General features: G+C 39.7%; 2 protein-coding genes and 1 long non-coding RNA gene across 3 annotated transcripts in view; 2 read left to right on the plus strand and 1 right to left on the minus strand.

Moving 5' to 3' along the window:
• Positions 1-19,042, minus strand: LOC124605768 (glycerophosphodiester phosphodiesterase 1). The gene is made up of 6 exons (XM_047137653.1): positions 18,462-19,042; positions 18,110-18,285; positions 17,894-17,999; positions 11,435-11,527; positions 4,694-4,923; positions 1-348 (listed from the first exon to the last, which is right to left on the minus strand). Exons 1-6 carry the CDS (start codon positions 18,789-18,791, stop codon positions 198-200), a joined length of 1,086 nt encoding a protein of 361 aa, XP_046993609.1. The 5' UTR covers positions 18,792-19,042; the 3' UTR covers positions 1-197.
• The window catches only part of LOC124605769, an 18,262-nt gene continuing 12,067 nt past the window's right edge, over positions 18,576-24,770 (plus strand). The window contains exon 1 of the long non-coding RNA XR_006978678.1: positions 18,576-18,743. This is a non-coding gene — a long non-coding RNA (uncharacterized LOC124605769). The remainder of the gene's footprint in view (positions 18,744-24,770) is intronic.
• Positions 20,150-24,567, plus strand: LOC124605767 (dynein regulatory complex protein 11). Its single transcript, XM_047137652.1, has one exon. It carries the CDS (start codon positions 20,375-20,377, stop codon positions 22,802-22,804), a length of 2,430 nt encoding a protein of 809 aa, XP_046993608.1. The 5' UTR covers positions 20,150-20,374; the 3' UTR covers positions 22,805-24,567.

The raw sequence follows: 24,770 nt of genomic DNA on the forward strand, positions 1-24,770 counted from the left end.
TTTCCTTTTTTCCACAAAAATCTTTTTTTTTTTCAATTTCTATAAGAAATAAACTTACATTTCATTGAACCACAGTTACATGGCTTCATAAACTAATACATGTGTATAATTATAAATAAATCAAAAATATGAAATCCTCTCACTACATGCTTGACTACTACCATGAAAACCAATGCACAAAAATCTGAATAGAAATATTAACTGGTCAGTCTGTTTGGTTCACCATCAAGTGTATCTGTCATATATGTAACCTTCAGTATTCTAGAGAAAAATTGCTTCTCCAGTGGATGATTGACAGTCCATGGAATAACACGGACTCCTCGTTCTTTCCATTTGCGGACAGTCTCACTGCAATAATTATTAAAAACTAATTAAATTTCTGAACAAGTAAGTCCATATAAACTTTCATGAAACAGTTAACTTTTCTCACACTGCCTAAGAAACAAATTTTTTTTCCGATTAATTTCATGCACTACTGTTCCCAAAATTACAAGAACAATTCCCAGATGTTTAAAAAAAGATAAATAAGAACAAAGCAGAAGTGTAGCCTTCAAATACTGGTGACTGGCTTTTTCATTCTGCCTTACACACTACTCCACATTCCACACACACACACAGCTAGCCAACTACCGATGCCACACTGTTCTCTAAGAACAATTGTAAAATAAGTCTGGAGCACATCACTCACTGTGCATTTCATCATAATCTATCACAATTAATAGACTTCATCAATGGTGAAGTACATTGTCTCAATGAGCATCTGCAAGTCTTTACAACTGCTTCTTTCTGAGTAATGATATCAGGGGAAGCACAACTTTATACTTTTGTTATTTCTACTGCAAACAGTTAATATTTTAAGAATAACTGCCAATGATGGAGCAAGTGGAGAAATACTTAATGCATGATGGCAACCATTTCATTTCTGAGGGTATCTAGGTTAAAATCATAACAGGGATGAATCCTTTTGATCTGTTCTGACGAAATAATATTTTAAAGACGCAATCAACGGAGTGGTACACTTTTCTGGAAGAAAAGAAAAAGTGCACACCACATTTTTGCCACAAATTTTCTTATTTGCCTTAGGTTTGAGATTTGCTCTGGACAATAAAAGTTTGGCCTGAATCCCACCTGATATTCACCAATTTTTTGTTCAAGTTGTTTATGTGCTCTATCGAGAAGAGACAGAATTTTGATACAACTGATACTAGTGAGATTCCCTTGCAGTTATTTACATCTGTTCCGTCCGTCTTCTTGTGTAACTGATGAATTACCGCATTTCCCAGTCGTCTGGAATTTGTTGTTTGTCAAACGTCTTGCGTGATTTTGGCGATTTCTTTTACGGCATTTGAGCTTGCCGATTTGAAGATTTTTGCTACAGTTCTTTCTTCCCCCAGTGCTTTACGGTTTTATCGTCAGATGAAATGAATTTGGATTAGTGTCTTCAGGTACTTGTGGTGGGAATCTTTATTTGGTTATGGGCAGCTATGCAGTTCTTTGAAATAAGGTATGTATTAACACAACAACAATCAGGACACTACATACAATTACAGAGACCGTGAGACTACACAATATTTTAAAATAAAAACTACATAGCTGAAGTATCATTAAGAAAATTGTGGATTACTGTTTTAGAATATTTTTGATTTTCACTGACAGTACATAGTAATAAGGTATCTAATACATAAGTAGGACTTACTTCCAAGGTCGTACCAACAACAATGTACTTGTGCTACAACTGCTGGCCAGCCACTGCATTTATATTTATTCACATCAGGTTTATTCTGATGATGAACTAAGTATAACCTAAGTTGGAGCATACTTATAGTAATACACCACTAATCATTTAGATAGACTTATTTCATACAGTTAACTAAAATTTAATTGAAATTAGGAGCACACAATGATTAACACACATCCCTGTACCTTTTAGTAGGTAACATGCCTCTTACATATTACTCAGATGTTATGCACCCTACATCCTTCTGAATCTGTTTAGTGTATTCATCATATTTACCCTCCACACTGCCCCCCAGTACTAAATTGGTGATCCCTTGATGCCTCAGACTGTGTCCTACCAACCGATCCCTTCTTCCCTTCTTTCAGTCAGGTTGAGCCACAAATTCCTGTTCTCCCCAATTCTATTCAGCACCTCCTCATTAATTACATTGACTACCCATCTAATCATCAGCATTCTTCTGTAGCACCACATTTCGAAAGATTCTATTCTCTTCTAGTCTGAACTATTAACCGTTAATGTTTCACATCCATACATGGCTACACTCCACACAAATACCTTCAGAAAAGACTTCCCGACACTTAAATCTATACTCTATGTTAAATTTCTTTTCTTCAGAAAAGCTTTCCTTGACTTTGCCAGTCTACATTTTATATCCTCTCCACTTCAACCATCATCAGTTATTTTGCTCCCCAGATAACAAAACTCATTTACTACTTTGAGTGTAGCATTTCCTAACCTAATTCTCACAGCATCACCTGATTTAATTCGACCTCATTTCATTATCCTCATTTTGCTTTTTTAGATATTCATCGTATATCCTCCTTTCAAGACACTGCCCATTCCGTTCTCTCCAGGCTCTTTCTCATCTCTGAGAGAATTACAATGTCATCAGCATAACTCATACTTTTTATTTCTTCTCTACGGTTTTTAATTCCTACTCCAAATTTTTCTTTTATTTCCTTCACTGCTTGCTCAATATACAGATTGAATAACATAGGAGAGGGTTGTACCCTGTCTCACTCCCTTCTCAACCACCGTTTCCTTTCCATGCCCCTCGACTCTCATAACTGCCATCCGGTTTCTGTACAAATTGTAAATAGCCTTTAACTCCCTGTATTTTGTATTTGCCACCTTCAGAAGTTGAAAGAGAGTCAACACTGACAAAAGCTTTCTCTAAGTCTACAAATGCTAGAAATGCAGGTTTGTCTTTCCTTCATAGTAAGGCAAAGGGTCAGTATTGCCTCACGTGTTCCAACATTTCTACGGAATCCCAACTGATCTTCCCAGAGGTCGGCTTCTACCAGTTTCTCCATTCATCTGTAAATAATTCATGTCAGTGTTCTGTAACCATGACTTGTTAAACTTCTAGTCTGGTAATTTTCACACCTGTTGACACCTGCTTTCTTTGGGATTGCAATTATTATATTCTTCTTGAAATCTGAGGGTATTTCACTTGCCTCATTCATCTTGCTCACCAGATGGAAGAGTTTTGTCATGGTTAGCTCTCCAATGACTATCAGCAGTTTTAATGGAATGTTTTCTACTCCTGGGGTCTTTTTTGACTTAGGTCTTTCAGGGCTCTGTCAAATTCTTCACACAATATATCTCCCATTTCATTTTCACCAGTGTCCTCTTCCATTTCTATAATTTTGTCCTCAAGTACATTGCCCCCTATATATTCCTTCCACCTTTCTGCTTGCCATTCTTTGCTTAGGACTGGTTTTCCATTGGCACTATGTTCATTCAGGTGGTTCTCTTTTCTACAAAGGTCTCTAATTTTCCTATCTTACCCCTAGTGATATAAGCCTCTACATGCTTACATCTGTCCTCTAGCCATCCTTGCTTAGCCATTTTGCACTTCCTGTCAATATCATTTTTGAGACATTTGTTTTCCTTTTCACCTGCTTCATTTACTGCGTTTTTATATTTTCACCTTTCATCAATTAAATTCAATATCTCTTCCTTTACCCAAGGATTTCTACTAGCCCTCATCTTTTTACCCACTTTATCCTCTGCGGCCTTCACTATTTCATCTCTCAAAGCTACCCATTCTTCTACTGTATTTGTCTATCATTGCTGAATGCTGTCTCCGAAACACTCTACAACCTCTGATTGTTTCAGTTCATCCAAGTCCCATCTCCTTCAATTCCCATCTTTTTTGCAGCTTCTTCAGTTTTATTCAGAAACTACTTCTCCTCCTCTTCCTTTTCTTATTATCAAATTTCAGTCCCCCGCAACTACTAAATTTTAGTCTCCCTTAACTATCTGAATAATTTCTTTTGTCACATCGTACATTTCTTCAATCTCATCACCATCACCATCACCATCACCACCATCTGCGGAGCTAGTTGGCATATGGACTTGTACTACTGTGGTAAGCGTGAGGTTCGTGTCGATGTTGGCTACAATAATGCGTTCACTATGCTGTTCAATCCCTAATGCAATACATATACATGTTATCATATAGAAAAGAATCAAGGCAAACTGCTAAAAGTCCCAGAAGACCAGGTTTAATTTCTTTTATTTTAATTGGCCTGAGTGTTTTTCTAAACATTTTTTTCCCATTTCTCAATATTAACTCCAATCTCTGCAATGGTTCATACTTTAGCTCACGTCCAACACAGCGGCAATAGCTTTCATTTTGACATCGGTCATCATTTACGGGTGAAACATTTCATGTCTTATATTCATGGCAATATCGTCTTTTCAAATGCCAATTCACTACCTGAATACATAAGCTGCATAGCTCGCCCTAACTGGCTTCACTTATTGCAACTGTCCCTGCAACCTTTTTATAAGTGGACTTTCTGTGAGGCTAGCCCTGAAACCATTTGCCCGCTCACTCACTCACACTCACACACTAAACAGACAGATACTAGTTTACAACACGTGTCTCACATTTTAAAGTTACAGAGCAACACATCGTTAATATTTTAAATGTAATTGTGAACTTACAGTGTAACATTGTCCTTCTGCAGGAGGACAGCAGAAAGGCCAAGAATGTAATATGTAACATTATGAAGTGCCCAGTCACTGGCAGCATCAACTAATAAAGCCAAGATATGAGAAATTAGGCCATTGAAACGTGGATGGCTCTCACCAAAAGTGCCATCATATGATTGATACGCATAAAAATTTGGTCTCCAAGCCATGGAACAAACAATATTTGGGTCTGCTCGTCGTATCTGTAAAAATGAGGTAAAGAGTCTCAAACCAGAATAATAGAAGCTACACATATATGCATACACACTGATCAAAAGTATCCATACACCCCCCCCCCCCCCCCAAAAAGACATGTTTTTCACATTATGTGCATTGTCCTCCCACCTACTGCCAAGTACTCCATATCAGCAACCTCAGTAGTCATCAGACATCGTGAGAGAGCAGAATACGGCACTCCGCAGAACTCATGGACATCGAACGTGATCAGGTGATTGAGCGTCACTTGTGTCATACATCTGTAAGCGAGGTATCCAAACTCGCTAACATCACTAGGTCAACTGTTTCTGATGTGATAGTGAAGCGGAAATGTGAAGGGACACGTACAGCACAAAGTCATACAGACTGACCTCGTCTGTTGACTAACAGAGACTGCCGAAAGTTGAAGAAGGTTGTAATGCGAAATAGGCAGACATCTATCCAGACCATTACACAGTAATTCCAGACTGTGTCAGTATCCACTGCAAGTCCTATGACATTCAGCGGGAGGCGAGTAAACTTGAATTTCATGGTTAAGCGGCTGCTCATAAGCCACACATGCCAGTAAATGCCAAACGACGCTTCGCTTGGTGTAAGGAGTGCAAACATTGGACAACTGAACCATGGAAAAAACGTGTGGAGTGACGAATCACGGTATGCAATGTGGCAATCCGATGGCAGGGTGTGGGTATGGCGATTGCCCAGTAAACATCACCTGTCAGGATGTGTAGTGCCAGCAGTAAAATTCAAAGGGGGTGGTGTTATGGAGTGGTCTCTTTTTCGTGGAGGGGGCTTGCACCTGTTGTTTTGTGAGGCACTATCACAGCACAGGCCAACACTGATGTTTTAAGCACCTTCTTGCTTCCCACTGTTTAAGAGTAATTCAGGGATGGCAATTGTACCTTTCAACACAATTGAGCACCTGTTCATAATGCATGGCCTGCGGTGGACTGGTTGCACGACAATAACATCCCTGCAATGGACTGGCCTGCATGGAGTCCTGACCTGACTCCTACAGTACACCTTCGGGATGTTTTGGAACGTCTATTTCGTGCCACGCCTCACTGACCGACATTGATACCACTCCTCAGTCCAACACTCCGTGACAAATGGGCTGCAATTAACAAGAAACCTTCCAGCACCTGATTGAATGTATGCCTGTGCGAGTAGAAGCTGTCATCCAGGCAAAGCGTGGGTCAACACCATATTGAGTTCCTGCATTACTGATTGAGGGCACCATGAACTTTTAAGTTGTTTTCAGCCCGGTGTACGGATACTTTTTATCACACAGTGTAGTAGGTAATGACCACATGATGGTAAGTACATTAGTAAACACAACTATAGTTCAATTCTTTTATCTTGGCGGCTCGCGCATGCCCGCCCAGACGCGGGACATTGCTGCGTTGCCAGTTGCACACGACGCACGCGCCAATAGAAGCAGCACCATAGTATAGCATAGTTCGCAAGCTTACATTTAGGGGGGAGTGCGCAGTTCATGAAGTAAAGCCACCATGGCCGCATTAACCCTTTCACTGCTACAAAGACGTGCTCCCTGCATTCCGCACTGTGCGTGATTTTGTCACTGAACTGCTCGCCTGTGCAGACACATCGTGTTCCGACTGCTTTGACACTTATCATTCGATTCCACAAAAATTATTTGGCCCAAAAATTAGATTTTTACACATCATCTTGACTGATACCTCCCCCCATAAATGACTTAATTTTGTTTCGATGTTCAATGCAGTTATTATGCAGCATTAAATATAGTAAACCATTGCACGAAATTTTGAAGAGTTTGCAGAGGTAAAAGTCCATAGAGTATACTTTCATTATGGTCGATTTTAGTTGCCACAATGTTGAGAATTAAATGTGGACAAGATACCTAAATTTCATATAAAATTTACTGTATAACAATATCTCATTTAAGTACCATAAAGGTGTCGGATGTAATATTGAGAAATATTCCGTCTTTCGCGACTGTAACAAAAGTTTTATTTACACTGAGCACGTTTGGCTTTATTTTAAAGCACTTCAATCAATCAAAGGGAAGTAGACAAAATACATTAAACAAAACTGTGGACTTACAAAAACATTAGGACTTGAATACACCGTCTATCAGTGAAGTGGTCTGAGCTATGTCAAATATAATTTTTGTGTGTGGCACACACAAACATCATTTATTTGCTAAAACACTGATCAGCCAACACAAACATTGAATATTGTGTTACAGCAGCAGAAAACTACGAAAGGTGACTTGGCAATGGAGGAGACAAAATACAGTCCACTGAAGATGCTTCAAAAGAGAAAAACGCATCTGGTCTAAGTAAGTCGGTTATTACAGTTGCAGAAGAGGACTATATTTCAGTACCATTGGTAAAACTGCGACTGTGGAACAAAAACAAGAAAGAGAACATGAGTATCATTGTGTATGTGCCATACCTTTCATTGATTGAAGTGCTTTAAAATAAAGCCAAACGCGTCCGGTGTAAATAAAACTTTTATTACAGTTGCAAAAGACGGAATATTTCTCAATATTACATCCGACACCTATGTGGTACTTAAATGAGATATTGTTATACAGTAAATTTTATATGAAATATAGGTATCTTGTCCACATTTCATTCTCAACACTGTGGCAACTAAAATCGACCATACGGAAAGTATACGCTATGGACTTCTACCTCTGCAAACTCTTCAAAATTTCGTGCAATGGTTTACTACATTTAATGCTGCATAATAACTGAGTTGAAGATCGAAACAAAATTAAGTCATTTATGGGGGGAAGGTATCAGTCAAGAAGACGTGTAAAAATCAAATTTTTGGGCCACGTAGTTCTTGTGAAATCTAATGATAAGCGTGTCAAAGCAGTGGGAACACCACGTGTCTGCACAGGCAAGCAGTGCAGTGATGACAAAAATCGCCCATAGCGCAGATTGCGGGGAGCACGTGTCTGCAGCAGCGAAAGGGTTAATGGAGAGACAAAGCACTAGAAATTTCAAAAAATTGCATTCAAACGAATATAATTCGTGAAGAAAGGCACTTCGATATTGTTTTTAAATAATGAAAATATTAAGCACCACACAAGGTTTGAACTCATAACCTTTCACATAGAAACCAAACACCTTAGCCGTTACGCTATCGCGGCTTGTCCGCCTACAGGATGCTATGAGGACTAACACGTCACGCAAAATACTGACAAACACTGTTGGTACGACAATGAATTACTCACACTTCGTCGAAGTACAATAGAAAATAAACAATTACCGCTGTTCTTTATTGCGAAAAAGCAGTATAAAAGAAAGTCTGCTATCAAGACATTGCTTTTGTTCTATTACTTTATTTATGACTGAATGTTTCTAAAACTGAAGACACTCGTCCATGCTCTGCACTGCAGTCGAGATCTGGCAACTTCGTTCTCTGTTCATTGGCTGACTGTTTTGTGACGTCAGATGCGCGGAACGAACCTAAACTCGGCCGCCAACATAAATGACGCGCACTTTAGTTCCACATTATTTGCAGGAAGGCCATATGGGTCTTCCTCCATAACTTGTTGGATACAGATTTACACAATATTTTTAGTAAGTAAAGTTACAGCAGAATGCAAATAATTTACGATCAATGGGGACAAATCACAGAACAGCAGAAGCATTGAGTCATTGAGGAGCACACACAAAAGAAAAAGAAAACTTGTTAGCTTTCAGAATATAAATCCTTTCTTGTGCAAGTACACATAATAGAACTGTTACCAATATCCGTTGTTCCACAGCAGAACGTCCGCCCCCCAGTAGCTGAGTGGTCAGCGCGACAATGTCAATCATCATCATCATCATCATCATCATCATCATCATCATCGACGACGTGCAAGTCACTGAAGTGGGATCAAATCGAAAGACTTGCACCCGGCGAATCAACGGGAGGCCCTAGTCACGTGACACTTATTCACAGCAGAACAGTTTAGTTTGGGAAGACAAGATATTTTTTAAGTTTACGAGCTGAGCATTGTCTCTGCAGTGGGGCCAGTGCAGCTACAGCCACAGCATGCATCTTAAGCAAGTACACATGGTGAACAGGCCAACAGGAAACACCAAGCTCAGCACTGCAGGGTATAAACGCAAGCAATTCAGTTGTAAGCGTGTTACACAGAGTTTGCCATGCCTCTGTAACATTACGCATGAAGCAAGATCTGCATCTTCATTCACCATGAGTTTGTCGTGAATGCTAACATACCAGAAGGAAACTTCCTGGCAGATTAAGATTGTGTGCCGGAGCGAGACTCGAACTCGGGACCTGTGCCTATGGCAGCAAGTGCTCTACCAACTGAGCTACCCAAGCACGACTCGCGCCCCGTCCTCACAGCTTTACTTCTGCCAGTATCTCGTCTCCTACCTTCCAAACTTTACAGAAGCTCTCCTGCGAACCTTGCAGAACTAGCACTCCTGAAAGAAAGGATATTGTGGAGACGAGGTACCGGCAGAAGTAAAGCTGTGAGGACGGGGCGCGAGTCGTGCTTTGGTAGCTCAGTTGGTAGAGCACTTGCCCACGATAGGCAAAGGTCCCGAGTTTGAGTCTCGCTCGAGCACACAGTTTTAATCTGCCAGGAAGTTTCGTACCAGCACACACTCCGCTGCAGAGTGATGATCTCATTCTGATACCAAAAGGAAGGAATTGTTATGCAAATGTAGTAGTGGGAGAAAATGCTGGCAGTTAGGAATAGAGGAGGAATGTTATGAATAACATCTAATAGCAAAAAACCGTAACAAATATGTCAGCTAACAGACAGGTAGTCACTTGATCAGAAGGATCAATGGTGTTTTCCCTGTCACATGCCAATTCTCTGCTTACTGTTAGATAACAGTTGTGCAAGATTGTTCCATTTCTCCTGTACACTAATGGACAAGGATGACAGCATCTTCATGAGCTGCGAGGAGCTGTCTTTAAAGACCAGAATGAGAACTGCTGCTAACAAGCCACTGAGTAGACTGTCAGCACAATACCGAGCCGGAGCACGAGCTGCTGTAACATCGCTGCCTCCAATTTACCAGTAACTTGCTGAATGGCAGGATCACCGAACAGCATGACATCAAGATAACGCAGTCACTTGATAGGCAGTAGTGCCAGTCAACATAACCAACAAACTAACAACATGGCAACATGCAGTGCCCAATGGGGCAATAGGATTGGGCATTATGGCAGCCAATAACTCTGCAAAGTTTATGAGAAAGCGAGAGGAGCTGCAAAAGGGATTGAGGACTTCCACATCCTCTCAAAGGTACACACGAAGGACCACAGCAGCAGACAGACCTGAGGACCTGCCCCCCCCCCCCCCCCCCCCTCCTTGTAGACCATGTGTAAGTGGCTTCCTTTTCAATGATATACCAAGTGAGGTGGCTATGCCAGTTTTAATGCAATCTACTCTCACTCTAAAGGAGTGAAATTCGTACCCCATCCTGCCACCATGACTTAAGTTTGCGTGGTTTTTTTCAAGTTGCTAAGGTGAATGTTTTATATAAATAATTAATAAATAAATACCATTTACATACAAAACAAATGAGGGATTGCTCAGTTACTGCACAGATATCACTAATACACTAAATTACCAACTTCCTCCTTATACAGTGCCAGCTTACAATGAATGTACTTATGTCTTGATGTCTCTGGCCTTGGCAGCCAGAGGTGTGTGTGTGTGTGTGTGTTTTCTGATGAAGGCCTTTTTGGCCAAAAGCTTTGTTTGACAGTGCCTACCTGTGCCTCTGTATCTCCGCTATACAATGAGTAGCAACTACCCATTTACCATTTCATAATTTTGTCTTTATTCCATCCCTTATTTTTCACCACTTGATTTTGTACTTGTATATATTTATACAACAATGAAAATGGAATGATCACTAATTTCTATAATAATGAAAAACTGTATTTACTGCATCAACATAGTATAAAACTGAGCACATGGCATTACAATGATCTGACTTAGCTTCTCTTCAACAGACAGAGAATGCTGACAACCATTAACAAATATGGTTTCCTCTTTAACTGCTCCAACAGCTAACCAGTTTGATTTTCGTTACATCAACAGTAAATAAATCATTACAAGAAGCACCAACAACTGCAGCATTGTAACAGAATTTGTAACACGCTACAATCTGGTAAAGTGCCATCAAAACCCACATCCTCTCTCAAAGTTCCTTTGCTTGGATGTGGCACTGCATTACTGTTACGTCTCTGGAACTGCTACTTAGTGTCTCAAGTATCATTTTCCAATTCAATAAACATTATACCATAGATTGTAGAGGAATATTGCAAAGTCACATCTTTAAAACCAATCCCAACACAAAATGTGTAAAATACTAGCTAAAGTTTTAGCTTACAGAAGAAAATGCATTGTTCTCTTTTCTTACAGTCATCACGCATGAAACATTAATGGTTAAGTATATTGGATTAGCTTATTTTATCAAACTGAAATTAAATACTGAGAAACAATATCAACATAATTTTACTTACCATGTAGATTAAGTATGGATTAAATGATGATACAACTGCAGTCTTGTACAGTCTACTGTTCTTATCAAATGCATCCAGCACAACTGGAACAAGCTGAAACATCAAATGTTTCCAACTCAAATTACCATTACAACTAACTGCATCATTTCTTGATCAGATAACTAGGATAGAGAATCTAAAAATAGGAATCAGATGCAATTCCCTCTGTCTGCTGGGAGAATGACAGCCTCAGAATATTCTCCGAGTTGTTCTCCAAAGAAGAGAAGGAACCACTTAAACAGTCTTGGAAAGATTTTTTAACAGCCATCCTACCAGCAAACGAAGGGAACAGTATGGTCATGTTAACACAGCAGTATCAAGCAAAAAAACGTACGACCTATTGAAGTATGACACCTGCAGGAGAACTGGAGATGATCCTGCAAACTAAATGAAGAAGACTACCTACCTACTCCAACACATATTCCCAGATCGTAAGACTGTGACGAGACTTCATCCACGAGCAGCTGCACCACCTAGACTTAAAGGGCAACATAATGTCTACTAGGTACGAATGGCACCCCACTTGACTGTTAGCAACACTGATGCATCAAAATATGAATTAGCAAAACACCGAACAGCAATGCTCAGCCCCCTTATGGGCAAATGCCAGCATCACAGAAAGACGACCTCGTGGTTAGCTTCGATGTGGTGTCTTTCTTACAATGGTATCTCAAGGACACTTCCTAAGCACCATAGGACGAAAGTTTTGGTCAGCCCTAGTGGCACTGAATTCGTACTTAGTCCGCCTACTTTCTATTCAGCAGAAATTACTATGGACAGACAATAGCAACAGACTGCCTACTGTCACCAGTGGTGACCACTATGTTTATGGAGGCATCTGAAGAAGCAGCCCTGGAGTTGGTAGTCAACATGACCTCACGCTTTTCTCAATATATAGATGATATGTTCACAATGTGACTACACAAGGGGTACAGCCTACAAGACTTCCTGCAATACCAGAGATCAACAAACTATTACATCTAATTCACATTGGAGTTCTGGATGAGCTCGCCAATCTAAGACCAGACCACACACCAGAACACTGTGCCTACCATAAACTGACTAACAGATTCATATTTGTATATCTTCAGCTGTCCTGCCCCTTCACAACACAAAGATGTCCAAAGCACCCTAGCACACTGAGCATATGAAACCTCTGACCATGACCATCTAGCAGCCGAATCACAGGTCCTACAGGCTGTGTGCAAAAACAACTAAGACCATAAGCGCACGTCACAACTTTATATCATCAAGAAGTAAAAGAACAAGGACTTGTATGTACAGAAAGGCCCACAAAATATGCTGTAAAGACACCACAGGTCTTGTACCAAAGATTAAATGTCCTCTGCCATATTGCTACGAAAGATAAAAAGTAAAACATGGTCGACAGCCAGTGCGTCATTCGCTGAAACAACAGTTACCTCAGACAGCAGACATACATGAGAATATAAGTGGTTAAAAAATGAGCCTTCGGTCAGCAAATGGCAAACCATTAAAGGTTGACAATGAGCACAATGTGGTGGGGGATCTTCACTTAATCAATGGCAACGGCTAAAATGAAGATGACCAATATGCAACCTAGCTAAAATGACCTTGCAGCAAGAGGGCCGAGATGAAGTCAGCCAAGCCACTGGATGATGTTTAATTCGTCGGAGGCTGTTCCTGCAAAGAGAATACCAGTGGTGATGCCACAGTGACACCACCTGCTGACAGACAGCAACACATATCATCCGAAGGGACGAAAGAATTACCGGACAAAGTTAGGACTGCAGCCTTGGCAGTAGTGTCAGCAGCCTCATTTCCCCATCAGAACGTTGTGACCAGGAACCCACATGAACATCACACTGGCTCCCTCAAGAGCGAGACAATGGAAGCTTTCTTGGACCTGTTGCACTAAGGGATGGACTGTGTACAGCCCACAGGGGCTCTCAGGATCAGAGTACATGACACAATGAAAAAGCCTGTGTCACCTGATGTACTGGGTGGCCTGATGTGAGGGCGAAGAGCTCTGCTGTAAACATTGAGCAGTTTTCTGACAGCCAATACTGAAAATGGTCAGTGCCAAACACAAAGGCAAACAAATCACAGTCAGTCTTACAGCCATTAGTGCACACAAAGGTACTATCCCTATGTTCCGTGCGAAGATTGAGAAACTTACGATAGATCGAATCCAGAGTAGTTTCCTTAGGAAGCAGATGAATTACAAGATGTACATAAACCACCGCAGGAAGATGAGGTGATGAAGGATTCAAAACCATCGAGAATGTGGCAGGTAGTGTGAAGTTAAACTACCAGAGCAATAGTAAAAAACAAACCCCAGGAGGTAACAGAAGAAGGTCGTGCCCCATATTGGTGGTCACAGGAGTCTTCAAAGAATGAGGCATAGGATGCGTGGCCGGGCATGGCAGACGAACAGCACATACATCTGCTGAAGAGAACTGGTATGACAGAGGTAGTTCGGCAGCTTCTGCATAGAGACTCTCAACCGCGCTAGTGTAAAAGACATCAGTGGCTGAACAGATTCCAAGACTGTAAGATGGACGGACATGTAGATGCATGAACGAAACTGCCATAGTCTAGTTTTGAACGGACAATGGATCGGTACAAACGGTGGAGGACAATAGAATTCACTCTCCAGGAAGTACTGCTTAGAACACAGCGCATCAGGTTTGGAATGTATGGGCGGACTGTGATGACTTCATACCCAGCTTTAATCTTTGGTGAAAGCACTTCATCAGATGGACTGCTGTAACACTCTGATCAGAGAGGTAAGTTTAGATTTCTCCATCAATCAGCCTAGAGTAAGTAACACCACACAAACAATTCGGCGGTCGATGGGACTCGACACTATAAGGATATGGTTCAAATGGCTCTGAGCACTATGGGACTTTTAACTTCTGAGGTCATCAGTACCCTAGAACTTAGAACTACTTAAACCTAACTAACCTAAGGACATCACACACATCCATGCCCGAGGCAGGATTCGAACCTGCGAGTGTAGCGGCCGCACGGTTCCAGACTGTAGCGCCTAGAATCGCTCGGCTACTCCGGCCGGCACTAACAGTATAGCCACGTATGAGCGAAGCTGCAAGCAGCTTCTGGGCTTGAAAGATCACACGTGGTCTCAAAAAGCAAAGTTCCATTACTTAAACGAGAGCAGGATTTCACAGGGTTTGCAACTGCAACAACACCTTTCTGAATAATAAATGGATTAACAGTAGCAAAGGACTGACCTTTAGTACATGATGCCACAAGGAACCAAGGTGCAGTTTGGAGAGTCTTGGAATCTTTAGCCTCACTCTGTTTATGTTTAGTAGACACAGACTGAGATGGTGATTGGCCCATTGCAAAAAAAATCCTCCATGACTGTCGGCATCTCCGATGGTGTGCTCTTTCCAACTGCACCCTCACCCATGCCCCCCCTCCACCCCAGAAGGGGCTTCACACGCCTTGGATGAAGGTTCATACCTCAGATCACACCTGATCTCCTGACAGAGGGACCAATTGGCAATTTGGGAACATAACAGCACCACTCCCTTGGCCTGGCCTGTACCAGGGGTATGTGTGAACCCTACCTATCGACCTGAGGCTGGGAAGTACGCATTACCCCGTCACCTGCTACACATCAGATGTGTGGGGCAGCCTTCATGAGTACACAGGGAGGAAGCAGCAACACAGGGGAACCTCAAATGCCAATGTGGAGGAAGGATAGGAGATGAGCAGAAAAAGAAAGAAAAAGCAGTGGAGGCACTGTTCTGATGTCCGGCTACTACAACTTCAGAACACATTCCAAAAAATATCCCAGACATGTTCTCCTGGGAGGGGAAAACAAATAGCAGGAAGATAGACATGCAGCATGGAACGGGTAAAGGCTGGGGCCTCTTGGTAGCCAAGCACAAAGTCATCAAAGAGTGGTGAGCCCCTTGACAGGGTGAGGTGGGGTGGGTGAATCACAGTCTGATGAAGATAAAGAGAAACCTGTTGCAATGGATGACGATTATCCAATTTGTTGTGAGCACATTCGGGAGGGGGGGGGCGGGGGGTGCTACTCTGGAAACCTATCATGGCAAGTGAGTATCCCACCCACCAGCCAAGGCAAAAACCTTGTTGCAATCAGTAAACAATGACCTACAACATCATAAACGGTGTCTATCACATCTTTTTCCAGTGTGAGAAAAGGTGTGTAGACCATACTACCTGTAAAGTACAAGCCTAAACACCACACAGACAACGGACCACTAACAAATGATGCTCTACCACAGAACACTGCGTCCCCCAAGGACATGACATGAGGTATGATGACACGAAGTTGTTTTAACAGTCTAACACCTATTGGGATTTAATTCTGAAAGATCCTTTAGACACCTGACTATTTGACAAAAGACCACAGCTTTCAATAAAGCATGGCATGGAAACCAGCTTTGAGCACAGTCAAAGCACAGTGTCAATCTACATTAAATCTGCTCCTGTCATGGCAATTTAGGAGGAAGGGAACGCACTGTCGCTATACTGGCAGAGACCCGCACCTGAGGACATTAGATCAAGCCCCAATTTCACTCTTCCACCACCGCACCAAGTCCACATCCTTCAACCAGATGGATGGAGGCAGTAGGCGATGTGGGATATAAATGTGGTGCCAAGAGGAGACAAGTCATCAAGTATGTCTGAAGATGAAAAAATATCAGCTTGCTGAAATATCACGCATTTTGGAAGTTACCACCCAGCTGAATATATGAGAAATATTCCAAATACTCCAATGACAGGAAAACCTAAATATCATAGATTTGTGTGAAACTGTAGTTGATGTTTATATTTTCATGCCATGGAAACACGTACGGCTATTGATTAACTTTAAATAGTGTGTGTGGTATCTTGGGGGCTTGGTATGGAGGTACCAACAGGTATACTGAATCACCTAGTTTACCCAAAAAACTGATGGCACAACTTGACTGGAAAAAGGAATTATAAAATGTATTAATGAAGGAAGTGTAGGATGTAGCACTGAAGAGGGAAACCAAGACTCAACTGCAGTAGGCAGGCTCAGATATGTGTAGGTTGCAGCAGTTGCACAGAAAGAAAAATACTTACAGAAGACAGTAGCAAGGAAACTTGCAGGAAAACAGTCTTCAGACCAGCAACAACAACATTCTTATACTCTTAACAACTCTGCAGCTCGGTGAAGCATAAAATGTGACTTATCACAAAACATTATGAGTAATTTGAGTACAGAGTGGTACAAGCTGACTGCTCCATGGGGGGGGGGGGGGCTGTAAAAATTCATTTTCCTGCTAGTCCAGAAACATTTCAGATCCAAAAACATTTGTAACATGGAGTTTTACAGGTATTTTTCTTAATGTTTTATTATAGTAATTGCTGATTGCCTTCCAAGCACTCTGCCGATTAAAGATGAGGCCATACTGAAGGGAGTGAACAGTATCAAATGGGTTAATGAGCAATGAAGGTCTGAAAACTTAGCCAACTAAAGCTTTCTGCACAGTTCTTTTTAAAAACTTCTCAAATAAAAGCAAATTAACAGAGTTTAAATTGGGATCAAAGTACCAGCAAAGAATTACACTAAATGATTAAAAAGATTGTCTACATCCCCATGTCTTAGTCATTTCACGGGCTTAGCTGAACTCAGAATCAGATGTACAGAATACAGGAACTATTTATCTGTAATGATTAAACAACCTTTGGAATAAGCCTTTCCTAGATACACGTGAGAAAGTTGACAGAAGTTGCTAAGTCTTGAATGATAGATACAAATGCTGCCAATTCAAAGTTTGTTTCAATGCTACTGTTCTTAGCTATGTAGTCATATTATTCAGCATGCCCTTGCCTTCATTCAAGCTACAAGGAACCAATTGTTTCATGGGGAACATAGACCAGGGACCAGCATCACACTTTCCTTGTATATAAAACTCACTGACAAGTGACAAGCAATTATGAGAAAATGGGGGGGGGGGGGGGGGGAGATAGGGAGGGGGGGGGGGGACTGACAGTAGGGATATGCTATACACAGAGTTAACATCTTGTTATTTCACAGTAAACAAAGCTCAGTTTACATATTTATTAAAAACTAGTTTCTTTTATTTTACACAGCTTTGCATACCATTAAATGTGAAAGAATGGCAATTCAGTGTGTCCTCAAAGGCAAACTGAAAGGAACAGAAAGCCCTAGAGTAGTATACCATGTGCCAACATGGTTTCTGCTGGTGTGGTGGAGCAGCTATTCACTATCACTTTGTAATTCACATTCATATGACTTTTACATACAACAAAGAACATAAAACTAACCTGCTACAATTCAGAGTGCACAAAGTACACAGATGTTTTTAAAAATTGCATATGGAACTGAAATTGTCACTGCAAAACATTATTTGAGGGTTGTTTACTGAGAGAGCCTTAAACTGATCTTACCTTTAAATCGTCTCCTTTCAAGTCAAGAAATACTCTTAGTCCCAGTTTAATACATTCCTGAATGGCTTCATCTAGCAGGGCAATTCTCTCTCCCTTGTATCTGTCACTGTAAAATTAATAAACTAATAACTATACATGAATCCACGAAAAATTCATACTTGTAAAATATCTATTACAGGTTGAGGATTTTATCAGGATTGTCCAATAGGGGCTCACCTGAATGGATGTTTTGAAGAAATATCCAGATTTTTCAGTTGGGCCCAAGTCATATCTTTCACTTCACCAGTGGCTGTCGTTATTCTATCCACAGTATCATCATGAAAAACAATAGGAACACCGTCAGATGTAAGAGCAACATCTATTTCTACAGCACTGCATCCTTTTTCTTTAGCCTGCAAAATATACAACGCACATTACTAGTCCAGAGTAAACATAATCCACAAACTGAGTGGACCATAATTGTCATTACGCCAATCTGCGTATTTAATCCGAACTTTTATTAATAACGGGTAATCTTGAGTTTTTACATATCTGCATACATACAAAATTAAGAAGTACACATATTTACCCTCCTCAAAGCAGACAAACTGTTTTCTGGAGCATCTAAACCCGCTCCGCGGTGAGCAACTGTTCTCATAACATACCGCTCATTATTCGATTCATTTGTTCCGTTGCCGTTGCATTCAGCTAACGCCCACGGATCGCATCCTAATACATCTTCGACTAGTTTTGCATCAGGTGGGGGAATTCGTAAATACTTAATCCACAATGCCAACAGTATAGGGGCGAGAAATGAAATTGGTACTGTACAACACACTGCTTCTGATAAACACAAATAGAGACCATACAAGTAAGTCCAACATTTAAAGCAACTCAATAACATTCCCGGCAAGCTCATGGCAGCAACACAAACTGCACCGGCGTACTCTAGGCACTATGCAGTATGACAGTAATTGCCTCTTACACGTGGATTCCTACGCTTTTATAGTTCTCGCCATCGACCACACGCACTTTGAGCGCAAATAATTAGTTACTATAAGATCACACTGCACTGGCTTCAACAAAGATTATGCACATAAAAGTTATTTATGGCAACCATGTGCGCTTTTGTATGTATACACATTCCTCAACAGGCGCGAAATACGAAAAATCCACGTAGAATAATGAGACGGAAACAACTTATGTAGTCCATAGAATCGTCAATTACACGTGTTATTAAACAGCAGGCTGTCTATCTTACTACAGAAAGTACATTTCCCGAGAGGTGGAAAGTAGTTGTAGGTTAACAATAGCACTAATTCTTTAGTTTTGTCATAAGTATCTGTATTTCATAAGTGAATTTTTCAGGGAAGGAAGTTTATACAACTAATGGCTTCCACGTCATAATATCGATACTAGCTTACCATTAATTTCTAGCAACTTTAAAATGTAGTCTAAGTTTTGACGGCACACAACGTTATCAATGGAAGCATTTTCGAACTAAGAAAATGTTTCACAAATATGCATTAGGGTAAATGTGCGCAAATTTAGCAATTCGCATAATTAGTATGTTTAATCATTTAGTTCGAAATTTAACAATCAGCAACACGTTTTACCGTCTTATATGCGTAGTAAGGTTAAAAAATCTTGGCACCACACTTCTTTCATCAAATTACTAGGTACTTTGCTAAGTCTTGACTGCCTTTCACATTTAACAGCGACTATCGAATTTTAATTTTACAAAAATTTGGCTCCCAATGTTTTGTCAAAAACCTGCTGGTATCTGCCATACACGATCACTCACATGTAAGCTAGTTATAAATTTAGTAAGAAAAGTTGGCGTCACTTAGAATTTATTATTGATCAGCAGCAGCTGGGAAGGGCAATGAACAGGCTACTACTCTTGTTACTGTAGCAACACATGTTATTGATGCAACATAGCATCTGCACACATAATGAACCACTGCTGTGATTGGAGAACGGTGCTTTACTTGGTATGGTGCCATCAGGACATATGTTTAAGTATTGTCATAAATGTGTAAGCAAATCAGTAAATGTGGTGTTTAGTTTTTATCTCTGTTGCAGTATTTTGAAATTATCACCTGTCCAGTACTCAATTTACAATATTTCACTGGATATTTTCAACATTCTCTTGTACCACATATGGAAATAGAAAGAAAAAGAAACACACTGTTTTGAATTAACTGTGTAATGTTACATCTGTATGACTTTTTAAAATATGTAATATTCTGTAGTTCTCTGGCAGATCTTCAGAATTAGCAGCGTTTTACAGTTTGCAGAACTCATAATCCAGTGTACATTTAGTTTCTGGTATGCAGCTTGTTAAGAGTAATATTACTGCACACACATCTGCCATGTTGTAACTATGATCAATGCTACCACATTTCAGGAGGAATTTCTTTGATTCATAGTTATTTCATTGTGAAAACCTACAAAATTATCAATTTATACATAATACACATTTCATTGCAATCTGAAAGAATGTCACATAAAACTTACAATTATCTGTGGTCTGAAACTCAGAGGACAGTAGATGAAACTACCCAGACAGATATTGTGTTGAGTGCTGAGAAGCCACAGAAAGACAAGAAATTAGCACAAGTTTCTGTTTCTGAATTATACTTCAGGTATGTAACTGTGGTAAATAGATTAGACCAGTGTTATGATCAGATAGTACAGCCACAGAAGAGACTTGTCATTCGTAAATTGCTAGATGCTTCAATTGGGCGTTTGTTGGAATTGAAACATGAGCTTGTCAACCTGGACTTATCAGAATTCAGTTATAATGATGATGTTTTACTGAAATTAAAATTGTCTCCCACAGAAGCAGAAGTAAACATACCAGTACATTATAGACGAGAGAGAGAAAATGAGATTAAAAAGAGAAGAAAAGATATGGATGACATTCTTAAAAAATTAGGTTTTTATGAAGAAGAAGTAATTGAAGAACCAATGACAGAAATTGAAGCTGTTCGCCTGTTACAGAGACATGAAAGGGCACGCCAAGGACGACTCCGCTTTCAGTTCATGAAAGAAATTCGGCTAATGAAGGAGAAAGGGAAAGTGGAACCACAAGAAGGGAAAGCCACTGATGGTGGTTCAGCCGCTCTGAAAATTCAGAAAGTATGGCGGGGTTACATCACACGGAGAAAAATGAAACAAAGAAAACTGGAAGAGATGCTCTTAATAGGGATGTTGCAGCCTAGTTTTACTGAGACCAGCAAACGACAGAGAGCCGAAGAAATTAAAGAAATTAGGCGTCAGCTGCAATCTGAGTATCAAAAGGACTATGAAAGGTCACTTGTGGAAGAGAAAGAAAAGATAATGAGTAAAAGAGGTGCCACTATGAAGGAGGAAATTGCAGATGAAATCCGGAATTGGTATATAGAGTATGAGAAAGAGACTGGGAAGTTTCCTGAAATTCCTTCAGAAGAATCAGGAGGCTCTGCACTGATATTCCAGCGCCAAGGAGCAGAAAGTGAAATTAGTAAATCCACTACAGCCTCTTCAGTAAAGAGCAAGAAAGGTAAGAAGGAAAAAGAAAAAGAAGGAAAGAAACCAAAAAAGGACGATGATGAAGAAGATCCAGGGTTTAAAATGACGCCATCCAATTTTCTGTCCGATATAATGTCTGCTAGTGAGGAGTACCAAGAAACGTGGAAAGACAGAGATGAGTCAAACAATCCTCGCCAAACTGCTGACATAGATATGATAAGAATGGAGAAAACAGCTGAAGTGGAGAGTGAATTGCGCAAAATAGTTGACCAGTTGATGAGAAAAGAACTGGAAATTCTTCAAGCTGCTCTAGACAGGGATCGTGCAAAGAAAGGTAAAAAGGCAAGAAAGAGTGCCAAAAAGAAAGGAAGAAGTGGTAAAAAGAGCAAAAAGAAAAAAGAAAAGGATTTAACACCTGATAGAACTTTGGAATCACTTTTTGAAGAATTGATAACAAATGGTATTATAAAAAAATATCCAGAAATTCCTCTTTCTTCATTTCATGGTGAACATTCTTTAGCTGCACACGATTTAAGGAAACAAGGAAAGGATCCACCACCTTCCCTTGGTGATGTTCGACAGATTATAAAGGAGTATTGCATTTTACCTCTAGGCTCAAATATTATTCATCAAATGGCACCACTGGTAAAATCATTAATGATAGTTGGGCCCCATGGAAGTGGAAAAGACATGTTAGTTCATGCAATATGTACAGAAGTTGGTGCAGTCTTTTTTGATTTGTCTCCAGCAAACATTGTTGGAAAGTACCCTGGAAAATCGGGTCTCATCATGTTAGTACATTTAGTTAATAAAGTCTCTCGCCTGTTGCAGCCTTCTGTTATATATATGGATGGTGCTGAGAAACCATTTTTGAAAAAAGTTCCCAAAACAGATAAGACAGACCCAAAACGTTTGAAAAAAGATCTGCCAAAATTAGTAAAAGGCATTGCACCAGAGGATCAAATAATGTTGTTGGGTGTATCACATTGCCCATGGGAATGTGATCAAAAAGCCTTGGCACAAACTTACAATAAATTTGTTATGATTCCCCCACGCCCTGATTATGGTAGTATCTCATCATTGTGGAAAGAACTGTTATTTCAGTTCAGTGGAGTAAATCGTCAGTTTGACACTGCAGCAATGACTAAACTGTCTGATGGCTACACAGTAGGGTCAATATTAAAAGTAGTGCAAGATGTTATGACATGCAAAAGAGTCCTGCAACTTCGAATACGACCTCTTACACATGCTGAACTTATTAATGAACTTTGCAAACAGGAGCCAGTGTACAAAGAAGAGGAAGAATCATTTATGCAATGGTATGCCAAAACCCCTATTGGGAAGAGAAAAGCCCGAGCCCTAGAGATAGAAGCTGAGCTAAAGGCTGAGAATCAGACGCAACAAACAAAAAAATGAAATGTAAAAATTGATAAAGCTGTGAGCCTAAAAGTTTATAATAATGTATGTGGGAAGAAAATAAGTCATCATTCATGGCCTAGAACAAGGCAGTAGATAGTGAATTATTAAACTGAAAAAAGTAGAAGTGTCAAGCTCATTTCTGTTTGGGAACAATTAGTAACCACCCAGTTGGAATCCTACAGTTGATGTTCTGCATACCATTAACTATTGTAGCTAATTTATGTGTTTCAACGTCTGATTTATGTTGCACAGTTCACGACTGTATTATTGCACCAACTTTTCATTTGAAATATGACCTCTGTTAACTCAGTGTCTAATTGCAAATTCTCTCTCCTCTTTTCGACATGTCATAGTGTATGCTATACGCAAAATTTCTTAGTGATTGTTAGATACTATTCTGAAAATCACTTACACTGGATTCAATATATCACAACCAAAAAAGACAGTATCATAAAAATACCTCCAAGAAATGCATTTTCTGTATGTAAAAACAAATGTCTAATGATAATAGATGAGTTAGCCAAACTGCAAACAGTTATTAAAATGTTAGAATAACTAGCATCAGTTATTTGTAAACCATTTGTCAATGTACTCTGTTTGTAACTCTTAATAATATGCTGTTTTAATCTGTAGACATTCTTGATTCTTAAATATGAATGCCAAAATTGAAAATAATATTTCTGTATCATTGCTGCTTGTTACTAATTACTTTTTTAACATTACTTTCATGTGCGGCAGAGATGCATTGTTTGATCTTATCTTCATTTGTATCACCAAATAACTGTGTCCACTTGTACTAACTTCATAATGGAATCTCATCTTTAAACTGTTGGATAATCTGTCTTAGGGGGCAGTTGAAGTAATACATACAGTGTGTCACAATATTACGTAATTTAAGTTCATTGCAATTTGTGTTACCATTTTAGTGCATTGTATTTCTCATTATGTAAATTTGTTCATTAGTTCATTATGTAAATTTGAAGTCAATCCACTTATAACTCACAACTGCTCCTCAGAAGTAGTCCCAAGGAAAGGCTACCCACTAATGTGTATTTGATACAGTAATAGACTGTCTTAAGCTGTCTGACTGGAACTACTGAAGTCTTGTATTTAGAAAATAAGTGACAAATGGTATCTTAAAATGATTTAATTTGTTGGTCCTGTATGTCAAACTTTTACTTGTATGTGATCTCACAGTACATGCTTATTACTATATTTCAGTAAAAGATGATACAGGAATGAATTTATGTAAAAAAAGTGATTTTTTTAATTTATTCAATATATTCATATGGTTTGAACAGTAAGTTGTGCATATTAATATTATACAAGGTATATTCAAAAAGTAAGAACTATTTCATATTTAATTGCTGACAGCTCAGAACAGCATTTTATAAATCCAGTGCCATCTATTAATTGATTATGAAGCCACAGAAGTGACTGTTTTGATTGAGTATTGGCTTGACTGTGAGTGAAAGTAAACAACAGTGGCTTCAAAACTCGTTGCTTATGCCCGCTGCAGTTTGCATGCTGTAATTCAATTTTTGTGTGTTTTAATTCATCAGGAGTTGACCTACAGTAATGAGCAAAGGTAAGATAATGATGTCAATATTTTAAAAAGTGGCTGTACAGTTGTGCATGATGCAGAACATAGCACCAGGCCAGTTTCCAGACTAATGAAATCATGTGACAGTGAGACCAAAAGCTGCAATCTAATCAATGATTTGTGCTTTGACTCATGAAATTCCTCATATTGGACACATCATTATTTACAGAACGTCAAGGGAATGCTTCTGTGGACCAAAAATGCTTATTAGCCAGCATAAAGAGCAAAGAATGTCAAGCAAACGAGCATTCTATACCACTACTGGCCATAAGGAGATAAGTCATTTTCCTACATTCTTACAGGTGAGGAGAGACAGATATCTTACACCAATGCTAGATCAAAACAGTAGTTAACACAGCA

This window comes from Schistocerca americana, chromosome 3, assembly GCF_021461395.2.
Source record: "Schistocerca americana isolate TAMUIC-IGC-003095 chromosome 3, iqSchAmer2.1, whole genome shotgun sequence".
NCBI lineage: Eukaryota > Metazoa > Arthropoda > Insecta > Orthoptera > Acrididae > Schistocerca > Schistocerca americana.

Coding starts and splice junctions, on each gene's coding strand:
- LOC124605768 (XM_047137653.1), bottom strand. CDS start 18,791: ATGAGCTTGCCGGGAATGTTATTGAGTTGCTTTAAATGTTGGACTTAC. Junction 18,000..18,109: donor TCTTCAAAACATCCATTCAG/GTGAGCCCCTAT, acceptor TTAATTTTACAG/TGACAGATACAAGGGAGAGA. Junction 11,528..17,893: donor TGAAAGGAGACGATTTAAAG/GTAAGATCAGTT, acceptor TTGATGTTTCAG/CTTGTTCCAGTTGTGCTGGA.
- LOC124605767 (XM_047137652.1), top strand. CDS start 20,375: ATGTCACATAAAACTTACAATTATCTGTGGTCTGAAACTCAGAGGACA.